This window comes from Hyperolius riggenbachi, chromosome 11 (genome assembly GCF_040937935.1).
Source record: "Hyperolius riggenbachi isolate aHypRig1 chromosome 11, aHypRig1.pri, whole genome shotgun sequence".
In the NCBI taxonomy this organism is placed as follows: domain Eukaryota; kingdom Metazoa; phylum Chordata; class Amphibia; order Anura; family Hyperoliidae; genus Hyperolius; species Hyperolius riggenbachi.
In genome coordinates this window covers 213,382,455-213,398,391 of record NC_090656.1, presented here as the reverse complement: position 1 = coordinate 213,398,391, position 15,937 = coordinate 213,382,455, and the positions used below count along the sequence as shown (strand labels likewise).

General features: G+C 44.8%; 1 protein-coding gene across 4 annotated transcripts in view; it reads right to left on the bottom strand.

The window, feature by feature from the left end:
* Positions 1-4,618: 4,618 nt before the first annotated feature.
* The window catches only part of LOC137538677 (alpha-1,3-mannosyl-glycoprotein 4-beta-N-acetylglucosaminyltransferase C-like), a 123,193-nt gene continuing 111,874 nt past the window's right edge, over positions 4,619-15,937 (bottom strand). For all 4 annotated transcript variants that reach the window (XM_068260963.1, XM_068260965.1, XM_068260964.1 and 1 more), the window contains exons 3-4: positions 11,055-11,163; positions 4,619-6,014 (exon numbers count right to left, since the gene is read on the bottom strand). In XM_068260963.1, coding sequence (XP_068117064.1) covers positions 4,825-6,014; positions 11,055-11,163 — 1,299 coding nt within the window. In that variant the 3' untranslated portion in view covers positions 4,619-4,824. The remainder of the gene's footprint in view (positions 6,015-11,054; positions 11,164-15,937) is intronic.

Sequence of the window (15,937 nt, the reverse complement as noted above, 5' to 3'; positions counted from 1 at the left end):
ATACATATAGTTATTCAGGTGTTATTTATGCTATGGTTTGTACAGTATTATCCATTGTACTATCATGAGAGATTGCATTAGATTATATATGATATTTATTCATTTGTTTGACGCTCCTTACCTTTTCAGATGCAGATTGCAGGTTTGCCCTGCCCTCTCCTTTTAAATTGTTCTTAAAATGTCCCCTAATTCATATTAATAAAGGACTAGTGCTACTGGTATAACACAGCTGTTATCTGATTACATCTTTATTAATGGAATTCAGGGAAGTGAACGGGTAGTGTCAGGGGCGTTTCTAGGGTCCTTGGAGATCGGGGGCACCTGTGGGCACCAGGCGGGGAGGTATATGCGGCGCGCTGCAGCAAAAATGGGCGTGGCCATGAGGTGAGTGGGCGTGGCCATGGGTGGGGCCAAATGTACATGAACTTAGCAGCGGTGTAAGCTACAGATAACGGACCTGCCCATCGAAATATTGGATGGAGCCCCCTGTCCTTTATTTAGATAATTTACAATCAGTATAGGCATAGATCAAAAATGTGTACGCACATACAATTTTGATTGGTCAATCACTGACCCCCAATTTTACCACCCCCGTGCAGTAAGTGGGCCAACAGACAATGAATTTTATGAACAGAGCTAAAATTGGCTAAACAGAGCTAAAATATGTGTGTACCAGGCTTTACAGCTAATACTGTACATTCTGAAAGTAGCAGGGATCAGCATACAATACAGCTGGTTTACAATCAGTAAAGGCACAGAGTAACACCTTACACTGTACACACTGGAGGTAAATCAGCACACGGTGCAGGCACTAGAGAACAGCGTATACTGTACATACTGTAGGCAGCAGAATTCAGCACACTGCAGCTAGCGTGCCAAAAATATGAGGATCACGTTGTGCGGCGTGCTTATCGCGCCGCACCGAAAAATGGGTGGGCCATGGACCAGAATATAGGTGTGGTAACGGGTGGAGACAAATTTACATGAACCTAGCAATGGTGGGACATTAGATTATGACAGTGGTGGCGAACCTTTTGTAGGCCGAGTGGCCAAACTGCAACCCAAAAGTCACTTATCTATCGCAAAGTGGCAACAGCAATTTAAACTAAATACTGTACAAACATTTTAACTCATACATGAACATTATGGAAAATCCAAGTTGAAAATAAACTGTGAAGATAAACAATTTCATCCATCCTACTCCTGAAAAATGTATTAAATTTTTTAGAACCTCCCAGTTTTATTTTCTGTTTTAAAAAGCTAAAAAAGTAGGTTTAATGCTATTGTCTCATATGATAAGGATTCAGCTTTTCTCATAGTCTCGCAGTTAGCAATCATGTGACCCCCAACAAGACAAATTTAGCAATCATGAGGCCCCCAACAAATCATGAGGCCCCCAACAAGACAAATTCAGCAATCATGAGGCCTCCAGCAAATCATGAGGCCCCCAACAAGACAAATTCAGCAATCATGAGGCCTCCAGCAAATCATGAGGCTCCCAACAAGACAAATTCAGCAGTCATGAGGCACATAAATAGACAGCATTTCACATAAATAGGCAGAATGCCCCCTTAATATGGTAGTCCCCCCAAGTTAGGTAGTGAGTGACAGGGACCCCCAGGTTAGCTAGTGAGTGACAGGCGCCTCCAGTTAGGTAGTGAGTGACAGGGACCCCGATAGTGAGTGACAGGGAGGCCCTTTAGGTAGTGAGTGAGTGCCAGGGAGCCCCTTCAGGCAGTGAGCGAGTGCCAGGGAGCCCCTTCAGGCAGTGAGCGAGTGCCAGGGAGCCCCTTCAGGCAGTGAGCGAGTGACAGGGAGCCCCTTCAGGCTGTGAGTGAGTGCCAGGGAGCCACTTTAGGCAGTGAGTGAGTGCCAGGGAGCCCCTTTAGGCAGTGAGTGAGTGCCAGGGAGCCCCTTCAGGCAATGAGTGAGTGCCAGGGAGCCCCTTCAGGCAGTGAGTGAGTGACAGGGAGGCCCTTTAGGTAGTGAGTGAGTGCCAGGGAGCCCCTTCAGGCAGTGAGTGAGTGCCAGGGAGCCCCTTTAGGTAGTGAGTGAGTACCAGGGAGCCCCTTCAGGCAGTGAGTGAGTGACAGGGAGGCCCTTTAGGTAGTGAGTGAGTGCCAGGGAGCCCCTTTAGGCAGTGAGTGGGTGCCAGGGAGCCCCTTTAGGCAGTGAGTGAGTGCCAGGGAGCCCCTTTAGGAAGTGAGTGAGTGCCAGGGAGCCCCTTTAGGAAGTGAGTGAGTGCCAGGGAGCCCCTTTAGGGAGTGAGTGAGTGCCAGGGAGCCCCTTTAGGGAGTGAGTGAGTGCCAGGGAGCCCCTTTAGGCAGTGAGTGGGTGCCAGGGAGCCCCTTCAGGCAGTGAGTGAGTGCCAGGGAGCCCCTTTAGGGAGTGAGTGAGTGACAGGGAGCCCCTTTAGGGAGTGAGTGAGTGACAGGGAGCCCCTTTAGGGAGTGAGTGAGTAACAGGGAGGCCCTTTAGGGAGTGAGTGAGTGACAGGGAGGCCCTTTAGGGAGTGAGTGAGTGACAGGGAGGCCCTTTAGGGAGTGAGTGAGTGAGTGCCAGGGAGCCCCTTTAGGCAGTGAGTGAGTGCCAGGGAGCCCCTTTAGGGAGTGAGTGAGTGCCAGGGAGCCCCTTTAGGAAGTGAGTGAGTGCCAGGGAGCCCCTTTAGGAAGTGAGTGAGTGCCAGGGAGCCCCTTTAGGGAGTGAGTGAGTGCCAGGGAGCCCCTTTAGGCAGTGAGTGAGTGCCAGGGAGCCCCTTTAGGCAGTGAGTGAGTGACAGGGAGCCCCTTTAGGGAGTGAGTGAGTGACAGGGAGCCCCTTTAGGGAGTGAGTGACAGGAAGGCCCCCCCTCTAGCCGCCGCTCCCCCCTTACCTGGCAGTGTAGTCAGACCTCAGGATCAGCGGCGACTCGACCAGTACCAGCGGGCGCCGGACGCACCCGCTCGATATGCGGATGTGATGTTACTTCCGCATATCAGTGCGGGCGCTGGGTCCTAGCGCCCGCACGATTGGTCGCCGGCTCGCCGCCTGATCCTGAGGTCTGAGTGACGCGGCGGCGGCTGGAGGGAGCCGCTGACAGAGGGTTGAGCGGCAGCCGGGCGGAGATCCGTGGCACCCCAGGACAGATTGGGGGCACCTGCTCCCCCAAAATAGGGCTAGCGACGCCCCTGGGTAGTGTAATTATATTTACAGTAAACCTGTGACTTTTTAAATGGAAAACTTTGGATACTTACCTTGGAAAGCAAAGCCTAAAAGACTTCCCCTATCCTCCCACGCAGTCTCATTCTGTCGCTGGGATGTCCAAACAGTGTCCTCCATATGCATGTACGTTAACTCTGTCTAGCTCAGGCCCGACAGTAGAACGAGGAGGCCGAGAGAGACCTGAGAAGGCTCTATACGTCCAGAGCCTTTCCTTCTCTTAGGCCCGTATGTAACTTTTTTGTTTTTAGGTGGCTACAGTTAAAAGGGAACCTAAACTGAGAAGGATATGGATTTTGCCTTTTAAAATAATACCAGTTGCCTGACTCTCCTGCTGCTCCTGTGTCTCCAATACTTTTAGCACAACCCCTCAACAAGCATGCAGATCAGGTGTGCTGACTGAAGTCAGACTGGATTAGCTGCATGCTTGTTTCAGGTGTTTAATTCAGCCACTACTGCAGCCAGAGATCAGCAGGGCTGCCAATCAACTGGTATTGTTTAACCTCTTGAGGACCAAAGGCACCCCCCTAGTGACTAGTGTGCATCACGGCCATACTACTTAGCACACAAATTAATTTTGCACTCCTTTTCTTGCCACCAACAGGGCTTTCTGTTGGTGGCATGTAATTGCTGCTGCAAAGACATTTTTTTTTTTTTAAATTGAAACTTTTTTTTTTTTTTACCTCCTTCCCTCCGAGATCCAGCACAAGGATCACCTCTCATAGGCATCAGCCTATGAGAGGGATCTGATTCTGAGCCACTCCAGGGGACAGCCAAGTGACAGGGCTGTCCCCAGTACTAGATTACAGCGCTGTACAAATAGTAAACGGATTTTTGTTATTTCTAAGAGCCTGCCAGCTGCGATCGCAGGCTGGCAGGCTCATCACGGATACCTACAATGTTTGTTTACTGGAGCTTGCGATAGAGCAGGAGCGAGCTCCCCGCAAATCTCACGCATCGCGAGATGCATCACATATGCCTCGTGGAGGAACAAGAGAGACACTCTGCGGTCGCAGAGTGGTTAAAAGGAAACATCCATAATCCCTCTCGGTTGAGGTTCCCTTTGAAATTAATATGCAACCCGGGACTATTAGCATCCCATTGATCATCTCTATCTGTCTGTAAAACATTTAGTACCACTTTATAAATTAGAAAAGGGAAGTTTTTCTAGTTTGACCAAAAAATAAGAAAAATGTTCTATCTAAAAGATTGAGAAGTAAGATATGCTTAAAGATAGATAAATATGCTTATCAGTAGGCAACATGAACAGGAAAAAACAGTACAAAAAAAAAAACAGTACAAAAAAAAAAACAAAAAAAAAACCAACAACTTTATAAATAGTTAACTCGAAAAATAGGAACAAAACAACATGAAATAACTAACCTTACAAATCGAGGCCCCAAAATCCAGTCTTATGAAATTTCTAATGGGTATTTTGTACACATTTATTAAATATACAATTATTTTTCTTGTTCAATAGCGCAATTAAAAAAAATGTCCTTTTTAGTTTTTAAATCAGCATGGAGGGTTCCATCATATGACTGTCATATTAATGACGGTGGTCTGAAACAAGTTGATGAAAAGGGGAAAAATAAAGAGAAATCAATACTCATCTTCCAAAGGAAGCTACCTGGCGACTGACACAATATCAGAAGAGTTGTTATGATGCGTTTTCTCCTTCCTGACCCAAATACCTATTTTCTGTATTATCAGCCACTCAGTCTGAGGTTCAGAAGCCTGGATTCTAAGGCAATCGATGGCCTCCCCTGCGGCTTTGCTTATATTGTCCAGAAAGAAAGTTCCATTGTGAAAATTGCCAATTTTTGTAAATGACTTACACGATACCTTTTGATCCTGTTGCACTTTGTCTCTCCCTAACTCCACATAACCTGATTTTAGAATGTCGCTGGGATGGTCTGACGTCCCTGTAATTATATTAATTCTTTCAATAGTTATCGAAACCTGGAAAATCATGGTGAACTGGCTTTTTTCTGTTATCTCCGCCCCCCAGAAGAAATTTGGGCTGGCAAAGCAAACATTGTCGGGGCCGTAGCCTTGGTACACCTTCATGTTGGATAAGCATGAAGCTAATGGATGATCTCCATAGTGTTCTGTAATTTCCATAAAGTCTTTGTCCTTCAGCTTATTTTGGTTGCTTTTAAAGGAGGAAAACACCCCCATATGCTGAAAGAGAGAAGGTTTGTAGCGGATAATATCCCCCTGAGCTTTGGATTTGTAAAAGAGATCTAAAAGCCAATCACAAGGCATCTCATCGTAGAAAAGTAGCAGGAAACGGGCCAGTCTGCTTAAGTCCTCATTGTGGTAAAGTTTCCCAATGTAGCCCAAGTTGGAAAAGGTTATAGTGGTCCATGGGGGGCCGTACTCCTGAACGTAGGTTTTAATTGAGGTGAGGAAATTCTTAGCGCAGGACACATCGTCCTCTAACATGAGGTAGTATTGCGACAAATTAGCACAAACGTTTACTAGGAAGGCATAGTCCACATTCTGTTTGGACCTGAAGGTTACTCTTTCAGGGGGATCTTTGTAGTTCCTTTTTAGACCTTCCAGAGGAGGATAGGCGTTGCTGTAGCTGCTTATCACAAGCAGACGTCCCGCTGAAACCTCTAGTGAATAATGCTTTTTTATTTCCTCGGCTATTGCAGTGTTTACAGAATGCTTAAAATTGGCCAAGTATACCACAACAATTAACTCTTCCAACTCGCTGTGGCTGCAGTGACTGAAGATGGATTCAAGCGTGGTCAGAAGATAGTCCCCCTTTGCTCTCTTCACAGAAGATATGCCAATGGTCAGAAATCCTTTGTGAAACAAACAATGAGATTTGTGTTAGCGATAAATATGTACAGTATATTGATTCATAAAGTGTTAAAGTAAATCTGTGAGGAAAAAAGTTCCTCTGGGGAGTACTTACCTTGGGAGGGGGAAGCCTCTGGATCCTAATGAGGCTTCCCTGTCTTCCTCAGCCAGCAGGATCCAGCTCTGACTTCCCCAAACACTGCACAGCAATAATATTTACATATCCCCATGTAGGCACAGCAGCGGCTCTCTGCTCGGGCTCTGGTGAAAATTGTTGAGCACGATCAGATTACCTCTACTGCGCAGGTGCAGACGGCTCGCGCCTGCACAGTAGAGCGGAATGGGCTTTGCCATTTCCACCAAAGCCCGAAGGAAAGCTGATACTGCGCCTCAAGCAGCAACAAGGGAATTTACGGGGGAGCCAGTGCTTAATCCCCTCTGCTGAGGAAGGGGGATGCCTCTTTAGGATCAAGGGGCTTCCTCCTCTTGAGGTAAGGGGCACGTCTTCTCACTACAGGTACACTTTAAAACAAACCTGAGGTACAAGCCTGTGGATTGTTCAGATAGTTACATAGTTACATAGTTATTTTGGTTGAAAAAAGACATACGTCCATCGAGTTCAACCAGTATAAAGTACAACACCAGCCTGCTCCCTCACATATCCCTGTTGATCCAGAGGAAGGCGAAAAAACCCTTACAAGGCATGGTCCAATTAGCCCCTAAAGGGAAAAATTCCTTCCCGACTCCAGATGGCAATCAGATAATATCCCTGGATCAACATCATTAGACATTACCTAGTAATTGTAGCCATGGATGTCTTTCAACGCAAGGAAAGCATCTAAGCCCCCTTTAAATGCAGGTATAGAGTTTGCCATAACGACTTCCTGTGGCAATGCATTCCACATCTTAATCACTCTTACTGTAAAGAACCCTTTCCTAAATAAATGGTTAAAACGTTTTTCCTCCATGCGCAGATCATGTCCTCTAGTCCTTTGAGAAGGCCTAGGGACAAAAAGCTCATCCGCCAAGGTATTATATTGCCCTCTGATGTATTTATACATGTTAATTAGATCCCCTCTAAGGCGTCTTTTCTCTAGACTAAATAAACCCAGTTTATCTAACCTTTCTCGATAAGTGAGACCTTCCATCCCACGCATCAATTTTGTTGCTCGTCTCTGCACCTGCTCTAAAACTGCAATATCTTTTTTGTAATGTGGTGCCCAGAACTGAATTCCATATTCCAGATGTGGCCTTACTAGAGAGTTAAACAGGGGCAATATTATGCTAGCATCTCGAGTTTTTATTTCCCTTTTAATGCATCCCAAAATTTTGTTAGCTTTAGCTGCAGCTGCTTGGCATTGAGTACGATTATTTAACTTGTTGTCAATGAGTACTCCTAAGTCCTTCTCCAAGTTTGATGTCCCCAACTGTATCCCATTTATTTTGTATGGTGCTAGACCATTAGTACGTCCAAAATGCATGACCTTACATTTGTCAACATTGAATGTTATCTGCCATGTATGTGCCCATATAGCCATCCTATCCAGATCCTGTTGCAATATGACACTATCTTCCTGAGAGTTGATGATTCTGCACAATTTTGTATCATCTGCAAAAATAGCAACATTGCTCACTACTGCATCTACTAGGTCATTAATAAATAAATTGAAGAGCACTGGACCCAAATTGAATGCTTCCTGGATCCTCGTGTAGAGCCCAGCATCCCAACGCAGTATCCCTGTTAGCCTTCAGGCTATGCTCCCAGCAGTGGACAAGAACATCCTGGGCATGTGCAGGCAAGGTCCATGCATGCTCATTAGAACAAAGGTGTTCATGCACAACTTTTTTTTCTCCTCTATGCACGAGTGTTTCATGCTCTCGTCCACAAGAGCTTATCCACAGCTGTGCTCACAGCCAGAAGACGCCCTTTTGCCCTGCTTTGCTCGAATAAGTATAAAAGGACCCTGCGCAGAAACTGTGAGCTGTAGGAGGATCCAGGAAATCTTTGTAGTATACCACTACTGAGGTAAGTATCTAAATGTATGTACTTTAAAAGTGATCCAGTGGTCGCATGATGAGAGACACACGTATGTACAGTACCAATCTACTTCAAACTTGCCTGCATGACCTTTGCCTTATTGTCATTGTCAGGGTTAACAATCTAAAGCATTATCTCTGCAGTAGAAAAGTCAGACTGCAGGGAGCTCTCCTAAAATCGAATAAAGGGGTCATGAAGCCTCAGTGTGGCTGTTTAAGCACAACAGCAGGAGAAAGATGACGAGTTCAATACGTCATCATTTCTCTGTGTGGGAGCTGAATAAACAGCAGTCACATGGTGTTCAATCTGATTAAAACTTCAAACCTTGGATTTTCACCAGCCAAAGCATTGCAACTTTTACACTGACAACACTAAAACCCAGTCATGAAATTTACTGCCGTTTCTGCAAAAATATACAAATTTAATTAGCGATGAGTAGATCTATCATTTAGCTGTTTTTCTAAAACAAATAATAACTAAACAAAACAAGGTCTTTTTGAAATATTTTTTTTGTAACCCTTGTTTCTACTACTGTATTCTCCTAAGGAAATCTTAAATACCTTGTATGCACATCCCCGTTCCACACACCTCCTCCATCACACTCCTGTGGCCTGCGCTTGCACTGGAAGTAAAAGCTGCTATTGCGCAAAATGCTCCCAGCTATGGGAGTGTGGTGGGGGGAGAGTGGGGCTGCACTGGCCAGGTTGCCCAGTTTGTGGAGCTGGGCAGTGGAGGAAAGGAACGGAGAAGCACAAAATAGACAAGACAAGACAAGACAAATAACATTTATATTGCGCTTTTCTCCTTGCGGACTCAAAGCGCCAGAGCAGAGCAGCAGCCACTAGGGCGCGCTCTATTGGCAGTAGCAGTGTAAGGGAGACTTGCCAAAGGTCTCCTACTGAATTAGTGCTGGCTTACTGAACAGGCAGAGCCGAGTTTCGAACCCTGGTCTCCTGTGTCAGAGGCAGAGCCCTTAACCATTACACCATCAGCCAAAATAACGGAGAGGAACCAGAAGGACTTCAGGGGGCTGGAAGAAGCCCCAGGTAAGTAACTGGCCACGTTATCAGTGCTGCTCGGATACCCCTTTTCAAAATCCGAATTGATTTAGGATCCGGATACCCAGATATCGGATATCCGAATCCTAACTTTTTGGTATCCGAGCATAATCGGATATATGAACACAATATCCTGGATATCCGGTCGGATTCAGATATCCGGATCGAAAACCGGAAGTGGCCTGAAATGGCTTAAATTGCTTCTCTCTCTCCCTCTCTCTCTCTCTCTCTCTCTCTCTCTCTCTCTCTCTCTCTCTCTCTAGGACTGAATGCCTCCGAAAGGGATTTTTGCCATTGAAGGGATTTTTGCTTCTGCTCGGATATCCTAACTATCCGACCGGATTTCAGATTTCCACATGGAAATCTGCGCTTGGTCGGATAGTGCTATTTGGATTTACAAAGATATCTGGAATGCTATTCAAGGTTCGGATAGTGGAAAAAGTTCGGATTATCTGGGTAGTTCGGATACCCGAATATTAGAAGAGCACCACTGCACGTTATATATTTTGCTTAACATTCCCTTTAACATACCTTTCACATTTGGTGATTATATCATGCATAGGGGCTTTGCTATTAACTGCTTAAAGAGAACCAGAGACGAAGAACCCTCATGTATTTTACCTTATAAATCAGTGGGAACATGACAGTAAACACCTAATCTGCTCTTTGTTTCATTGTTCTCTGTTTAATCTGACTGTTATCACCTCTGATAAGAAACCCCGATTGAGCATTCAGTCTAGCTTTGCTATGGAATGATTATAGCTGAGTCTGTCTTCTCTGGTGTTTTTTCAAGCCCAAGCCTGCCCCCTTGTGGCTCTGCTATAATGACTCAGCTATAATCATTCCCAGCAAAGAGACTGAATACTCAGTCCGGATTCTTATTACAGCTGATAAGACACTTTTAGCAGTGAGGATGAAACTGAGAGCATGGTAAGTGTTTTCGCTAATGTTCTTACTGATATATATGGTAAAATACATAGGGGGGCTTCATCTCTGGTTCACTTTAAGTCAGCGCCATTCTTTTCTACGCTGTAGTGATGCATCTTTGTGCGCTTATACAAATGTAACCTATTGTGGAATTTGTGTACAATGTTTTTAAGTCTAGACCTACTATGCATTGATAATATTGCCTCGAAATCATGGCTGTACTGTGATGCACATATATTTCTGTACGTTTCACGTTATAACATTAAGATGTACCTCTGGATACTTTCACTGTATTCTACTTCTGTTGTACCTTGTATAATTCACAAAATAACTAGTTGAAGCCATTGACTTTAAAGGGGAACTTCAGCCTAAACAAACAATGTCATTAAGTTGCATTAGTTATGTTAATTACAATCGATAGGTAATATAATCTCTTACCCACTCTGTTTTAAAAGAACAGGCAAATGTTTGTGATTTCATGTAGGCAGCCATCTTTTTGGTTGAAAGGAGGTGACGGGGAGCATGTCCTGTGTCCTGATCACCCCTCCCAGCTGCATGCGCTAGGCTTCAAATCTCAAATTAAAAATTTAAAAAACAAAAATTTGCGCCAATACAGAAGAACAAAAACATCAGAAATCCCATCATGCTTTGCACAGCATCAGGGAAAAAATGCCCGGGCAGATGTCTTCTGTGCAGCTAAAAATTAGGCTTAGGTAAGAAAAACAAAGTTCTGATGCTGTGAAACTGTTAAAGAAACACCAAGCCTTTTCAGTGCTGCTGAGTAGATTTTTAGTCTGAAGGTTCACTTTAATGTCATTTACAAAACGGTTCAAAAAATGTGCAGAACTACCAGATGTACAAGGAGATTCTGGTGAGACTAGCAAAGGCGTTCTCGCTCATCCCTAATGCACTGTCACCATCCATGGCACTGAACCATAGTGAGAACCTAACTTCTTTGCAAAATAGTTGGCAGACATGAATAAAGATTAACATCAGATATTGGCGGTCCTTTCACTTACGTTTGGACTTGGGAGGAGAACCCAGCAGATATTTATAAGGGATGTGGAGCGCTTGTAATGCACCTTCCTGCACATCGAACAAGCGAGCTTCCTGGCGAATTATCTTTTCCTATATTTGCGTATTTTGGGAGACAAGAAAAACATATCCTTAATGGTGTTTCCACTTCACCAACAGTCACTATATATGGATATAAAAATCAATGAAAAAAAAAATATTACAGGAAACCAAAAGCAGAGGATGAGCTTAATATTCCAAAAAGTGTCAAAGTACAAAAAAATAAATTAACATATCCATCAATCCATCCATAAAAATAGGCCTATAGTGAGTAATAAAGTGCAATCAAGATTTTAAGACAACAGACCATTTATTTTAAGGCAGCAACATCGACTTGTTTCAGATCGTGTAGACACTACATCAGGCCTTCATAACAATAATGTGTATCTGGACTGCACAAACTGTGACAGAGATAGAAACCATCTGGACAAAAAACAAAGCCAGGTGTTACCTCCCTTACAACGCCATAATGACACACCAACACTTAGGCAGGATGACCAGGGGCAAAATGATCTTTTCCTGGCAGCAAAGAGAAATACCACATTAAAAATGCCCTCCTTATTTCCCCTTACAGCCCTACCCCGCCACAGGAAGTAAGTGAAATGTACATTCTGGTAGATTACCACTGTGAAATTGAATAAAATGCTTAAAGCGCATGACTAATAATTTGTTTCTTTAGTTTGATATTAAAAAGATTCAGCTTAAGTTGGCCATACACTAGTCGATGTGGTTAACAGATAGATCCCTCTCAGATCATAATCTGATAAGGGAAGGATCCCTCCAAACACCATTTACAAATCTTTGGAGCTGTACACTGCCTGCCAGGTCCCCAGGGTCTTCCTAATCCTGTGCAGAGTCTAGGCAGTAGAACTTACATCCTTTCCACCAACGCATATCTACACTCAATAGCAGCCGGTGTCTTCTCTCCTGGGGCTTGTATTACATCACATATGCTAGGTGGGTCACCACTAGAGGCACCATAGCACATACCTTATGTGACCATTAGAGGACTCTAGTGTTTAGCCTCTAGTATTTATCATGTGACACAGGCATCCCGGGGGAGAAGACACAGGGAGGAGCGCCCAGCGGCTATGGACAGAAAACCCTGGAAGTGTGCTTGGCAGACAAGGGAGTGTAGGCTCTGCTGCCTGCCTACACCGTGCATCGCTTTTCCCAAAATTAAAGGCAACTGCCCCGGAGGGAAACAGAGAAAAAAGGTGACCTGGTCGGGTCCTGTATATTTATTCTCAAGCACGTCGACAGTCCGTAAGTCAGTGGGATCATAAAACAAGTCATAGCTCCTGCAACTGATGGCCTCTCAGCCAAGCATGCACGTACTGTATAGAGGCAGTCAGAGTGTCCCGTTGTCATGACTTCATATCCTGCTGTTATACTATAATGTCTAATCTGCACCAATCAATAAAACAACAGTGGCATCCTAACACGATCTTCCAACCTTGAATACTATATTAAACTATAGTGATTGGTTTGAAAGAACAGAACTCATCAGACCAGGCGGTTTATTTCTTTTGCTCTGTGATCCAGTTATGACACTCACCTTCCCCTGCAAGTGCTTTCAGAGTTGGACAAAGGTCAGCATGGATGTTCTCAATTAGTTTGCAGCTACACAGGGTGACAGGAATTTGGGCATCAGAGAAGTTTGGGGCCCCATATTAATTTCAGCAATTGCAGGAAATTTTGGCACCTATGGGATGATATTTAATGTGTACAGCGGAAAAGGCAATGCAGTTATCTGGTTTGTGGTGGGGGGCTGGTTAGGGTTAAGCCTCATGGAGGGTAGGTTAGTTATCGGTGGGGGGAGATGGATTAGGGAATAGGGATCGTCTGGGAGTGATGGTTAAGGTTATGAATCGGTAGAAGGAAGGCTTATATGCAGCCCCGGATTTACCCAACAGAAGCCTATAGGCAGAGATGTCTGGGCACTTTAAACTTCATCCTCCATGAGCCTACAAACCCTCCACCAAACTGCACTGCAAGTGTGCTGGCTGTCACTTCTACCTTACTTCCCTTGACCGTCATAGGTAGCTATATAGCTAAAGGTGCCCCTTAGTATTAGATAGCAAGAAGTATCCTCACTATTAAGTAGATAGAGGTGCCCCCAAGTATTAGGTAGCTAGAACAACCTCAGTATTAAGTAGATAAAGGTGCTCCTGACTAAGGGAGATCTTGTCAGCGCTTGAATTATTTATTTTTTATTTATTGTATTTATAAAGCGCCAACATATTACGCAGCGCTGGACAATAAATAGGGAATGAATGAGAATAGGGTTAGGTTTAGCAGTTGTAAAATAGAGATAACATTTACCATGAGAATTACCACTGCTCAGTAATAGAATATTGGTATTTCTGTGTCACCCATGTTGCATGTCTGCTCTACACAGCCCCAATATACCTAGCACACTATGATGCACTGTGTGTACAGACACAAGGGGCGCCGCCTGCATACAGACGAGGCACGCCCCTGCTTAGGGCCACACACTGCAGGGGGCCTCGCTGTGCTGCTGGTGGCGGGCTTGCGGGCATCAGGCGGAGCTGCAGGAGGCTGTGCGCGGGAGCGGGGAGAGAGAAGTTTCCACTTACCTGTCTGGATCCTGCCGGCTTCTATCTACTTCCTGACCGGGCATCTGTCGCTATGGTAACAGTGCCCCCTGTGATGACGTGACCGCATGTCATCACAGGGGGAGCTCTTACCAATGCGACGCATGTCGCGAGAGGATGAAGATAGAACCTTTGTGCAGGATCCAGGCAAGTAAGTGGAAACTTCTCTCCCCACTCCCCCTGCACACAGCCTCCTGCCTATACTGGGGGCATCTACCAATCTAATTTATACTGGGGGCATCTACCCATCTAATTTATACTGGGGGCATCTACCTATCTAACCTATACTCAGGGTACATACCTACAGTGGGTTGCAAAAGTATTCGGCCCCCTTGAAGTTTTCCACATTTTGTCACATTACTGCCACAAACATGCATCAATTTTATTGGAATTCCACGTAAAAGACCAATACAAAGTGGTGTACATGTGAGAAGTGGATCGAAAATCATACATCATTCCAAACATTTTTTTAAAAATAAATAACTGCAAAGTGGGGTGTGCGTAATTATTCGGCCCCCTGAGTCAATACTTTGTAGAACCACCTTTTGCTGCAATTACAGCTGCCAGTCTTTTAGAGTATGTCTCTACCAGCTTTGCACATCTAGAGACTGAAATCCTTGCCCATTCTTCTTTGCAAAACAGCTCCAGCTCAGTCAGATTAGATGGACAGCGTTTGTGAACAGCAGTTTTCAGATCTTGCCACAGATTCTCGATTGGATTTAGATCTGGACTTTGACTGGGCCATTCTAACACATAGATATGTTTTGTTTTAAACCATTCCATTGTTGCCCTGGCTTTATGTTTAGGGTCATTGTCCTGAACCTCCGCCTCAGTCTCAAGTCTTTTGCAGTCTCCAAGAGATTTTATTCCAAGATTGCCCTATATTTGGCTCCATCTATCTTCCCATCAACTCTGACCAGCTTCCCTGTCCCTGCTGAAGAGATGCACAACCCGAGCATGATGCTGCCACCACCATATTTGACAGTGGGGATGGTGTGTTCAGAGTGATGTGCAGTCTTAGTTTTCTGCCACACATAGCGTTTTGCATTTTGGCCAAAAAGTTCCATTTTGGTCTCATCTGACCAGAGCACCTTCCACATGGTTGCTGTGTCCCCCACATGGCTTGTGGCAAACTGCAAACGGGACTTGTTATGCTTTCTGTTAACAATGCCTTTCTTCTTGCCAATCTTCCATAAAGGCCAACTTTGTACAGTGCATGACTAATAGTTGTCCTATGGACAGAGTCTCCCACCTGAGCTGTAGATCTCTGCAGCTTGTCCAGAGTCACCATGGGCCTCTTGACTGCATTTCTGATCAGCGCTCTCCTTGTTCGGCCTGTGAGTTTAGGTGAATGGCCTTTTCTTGGTAGGTTTACAATTGTGCCATACTCCTTCCATTTCTGAATGATCGCTTGAACAGTGCTCCGTGGGATGTTCAAGGCTTTGGAAATCTTTTTGTAGCCTAAGCCTGCTTTAAATTTCTCAATAACTTGATCCCTGACCTGTCTTGTGTGTTCTTTGGACTTCACAGTGTTGTTGCTCCCAATATTCTCTTAGACAACATCTGAGCCCCTCACAGAGCAGCTGTATATGTACTAACATTAGATTACACACAGGTGCACTCTATTTAGTCATTAGCACTCATCAGGCAATGTCTATAGGCAACTGACTGCACTCAGATCAAAGGGGGCCGAATAATTATGCACACATCACTTTGCAGTTATTTGTAAAAAAAAAAAAAAATTGGACTCTTGTATGATTTTCATTCCACTTTGTGTTGGTCTTTCATGTGGAATTCCAGTAAAATTGATTCATGTTTGTGGCAGTAATGTGACCAAATGTGGAAAACTTCAAGGGGGCCGAATACTTTTGCAACCCACTGTATCTAACCTATACTGGGGGCACCTACCTATCTAATCTATACTGGGGGCAACTATACTAGCTAACCTATACTGGGGATAGCCTACCTATCTAAGCTATACTGGGGACAACTATGCTGGCTACCTATAATGGAGGCACACACCTATATAACCTACACTGGGGCACCTACCTATCTAATCTATACTGGGGTCAACTATACTAGCTAACCTATACTGGAGGCAACTATGCTGGCTACAGTGGCGGACACAGCCAGCAGTGGGCCCCTGTGCAAAATTGCAATTGGGGGCCCCTATGACCTGCGGCGCGCTAAGCGCCGTGGCAAAAAATGGG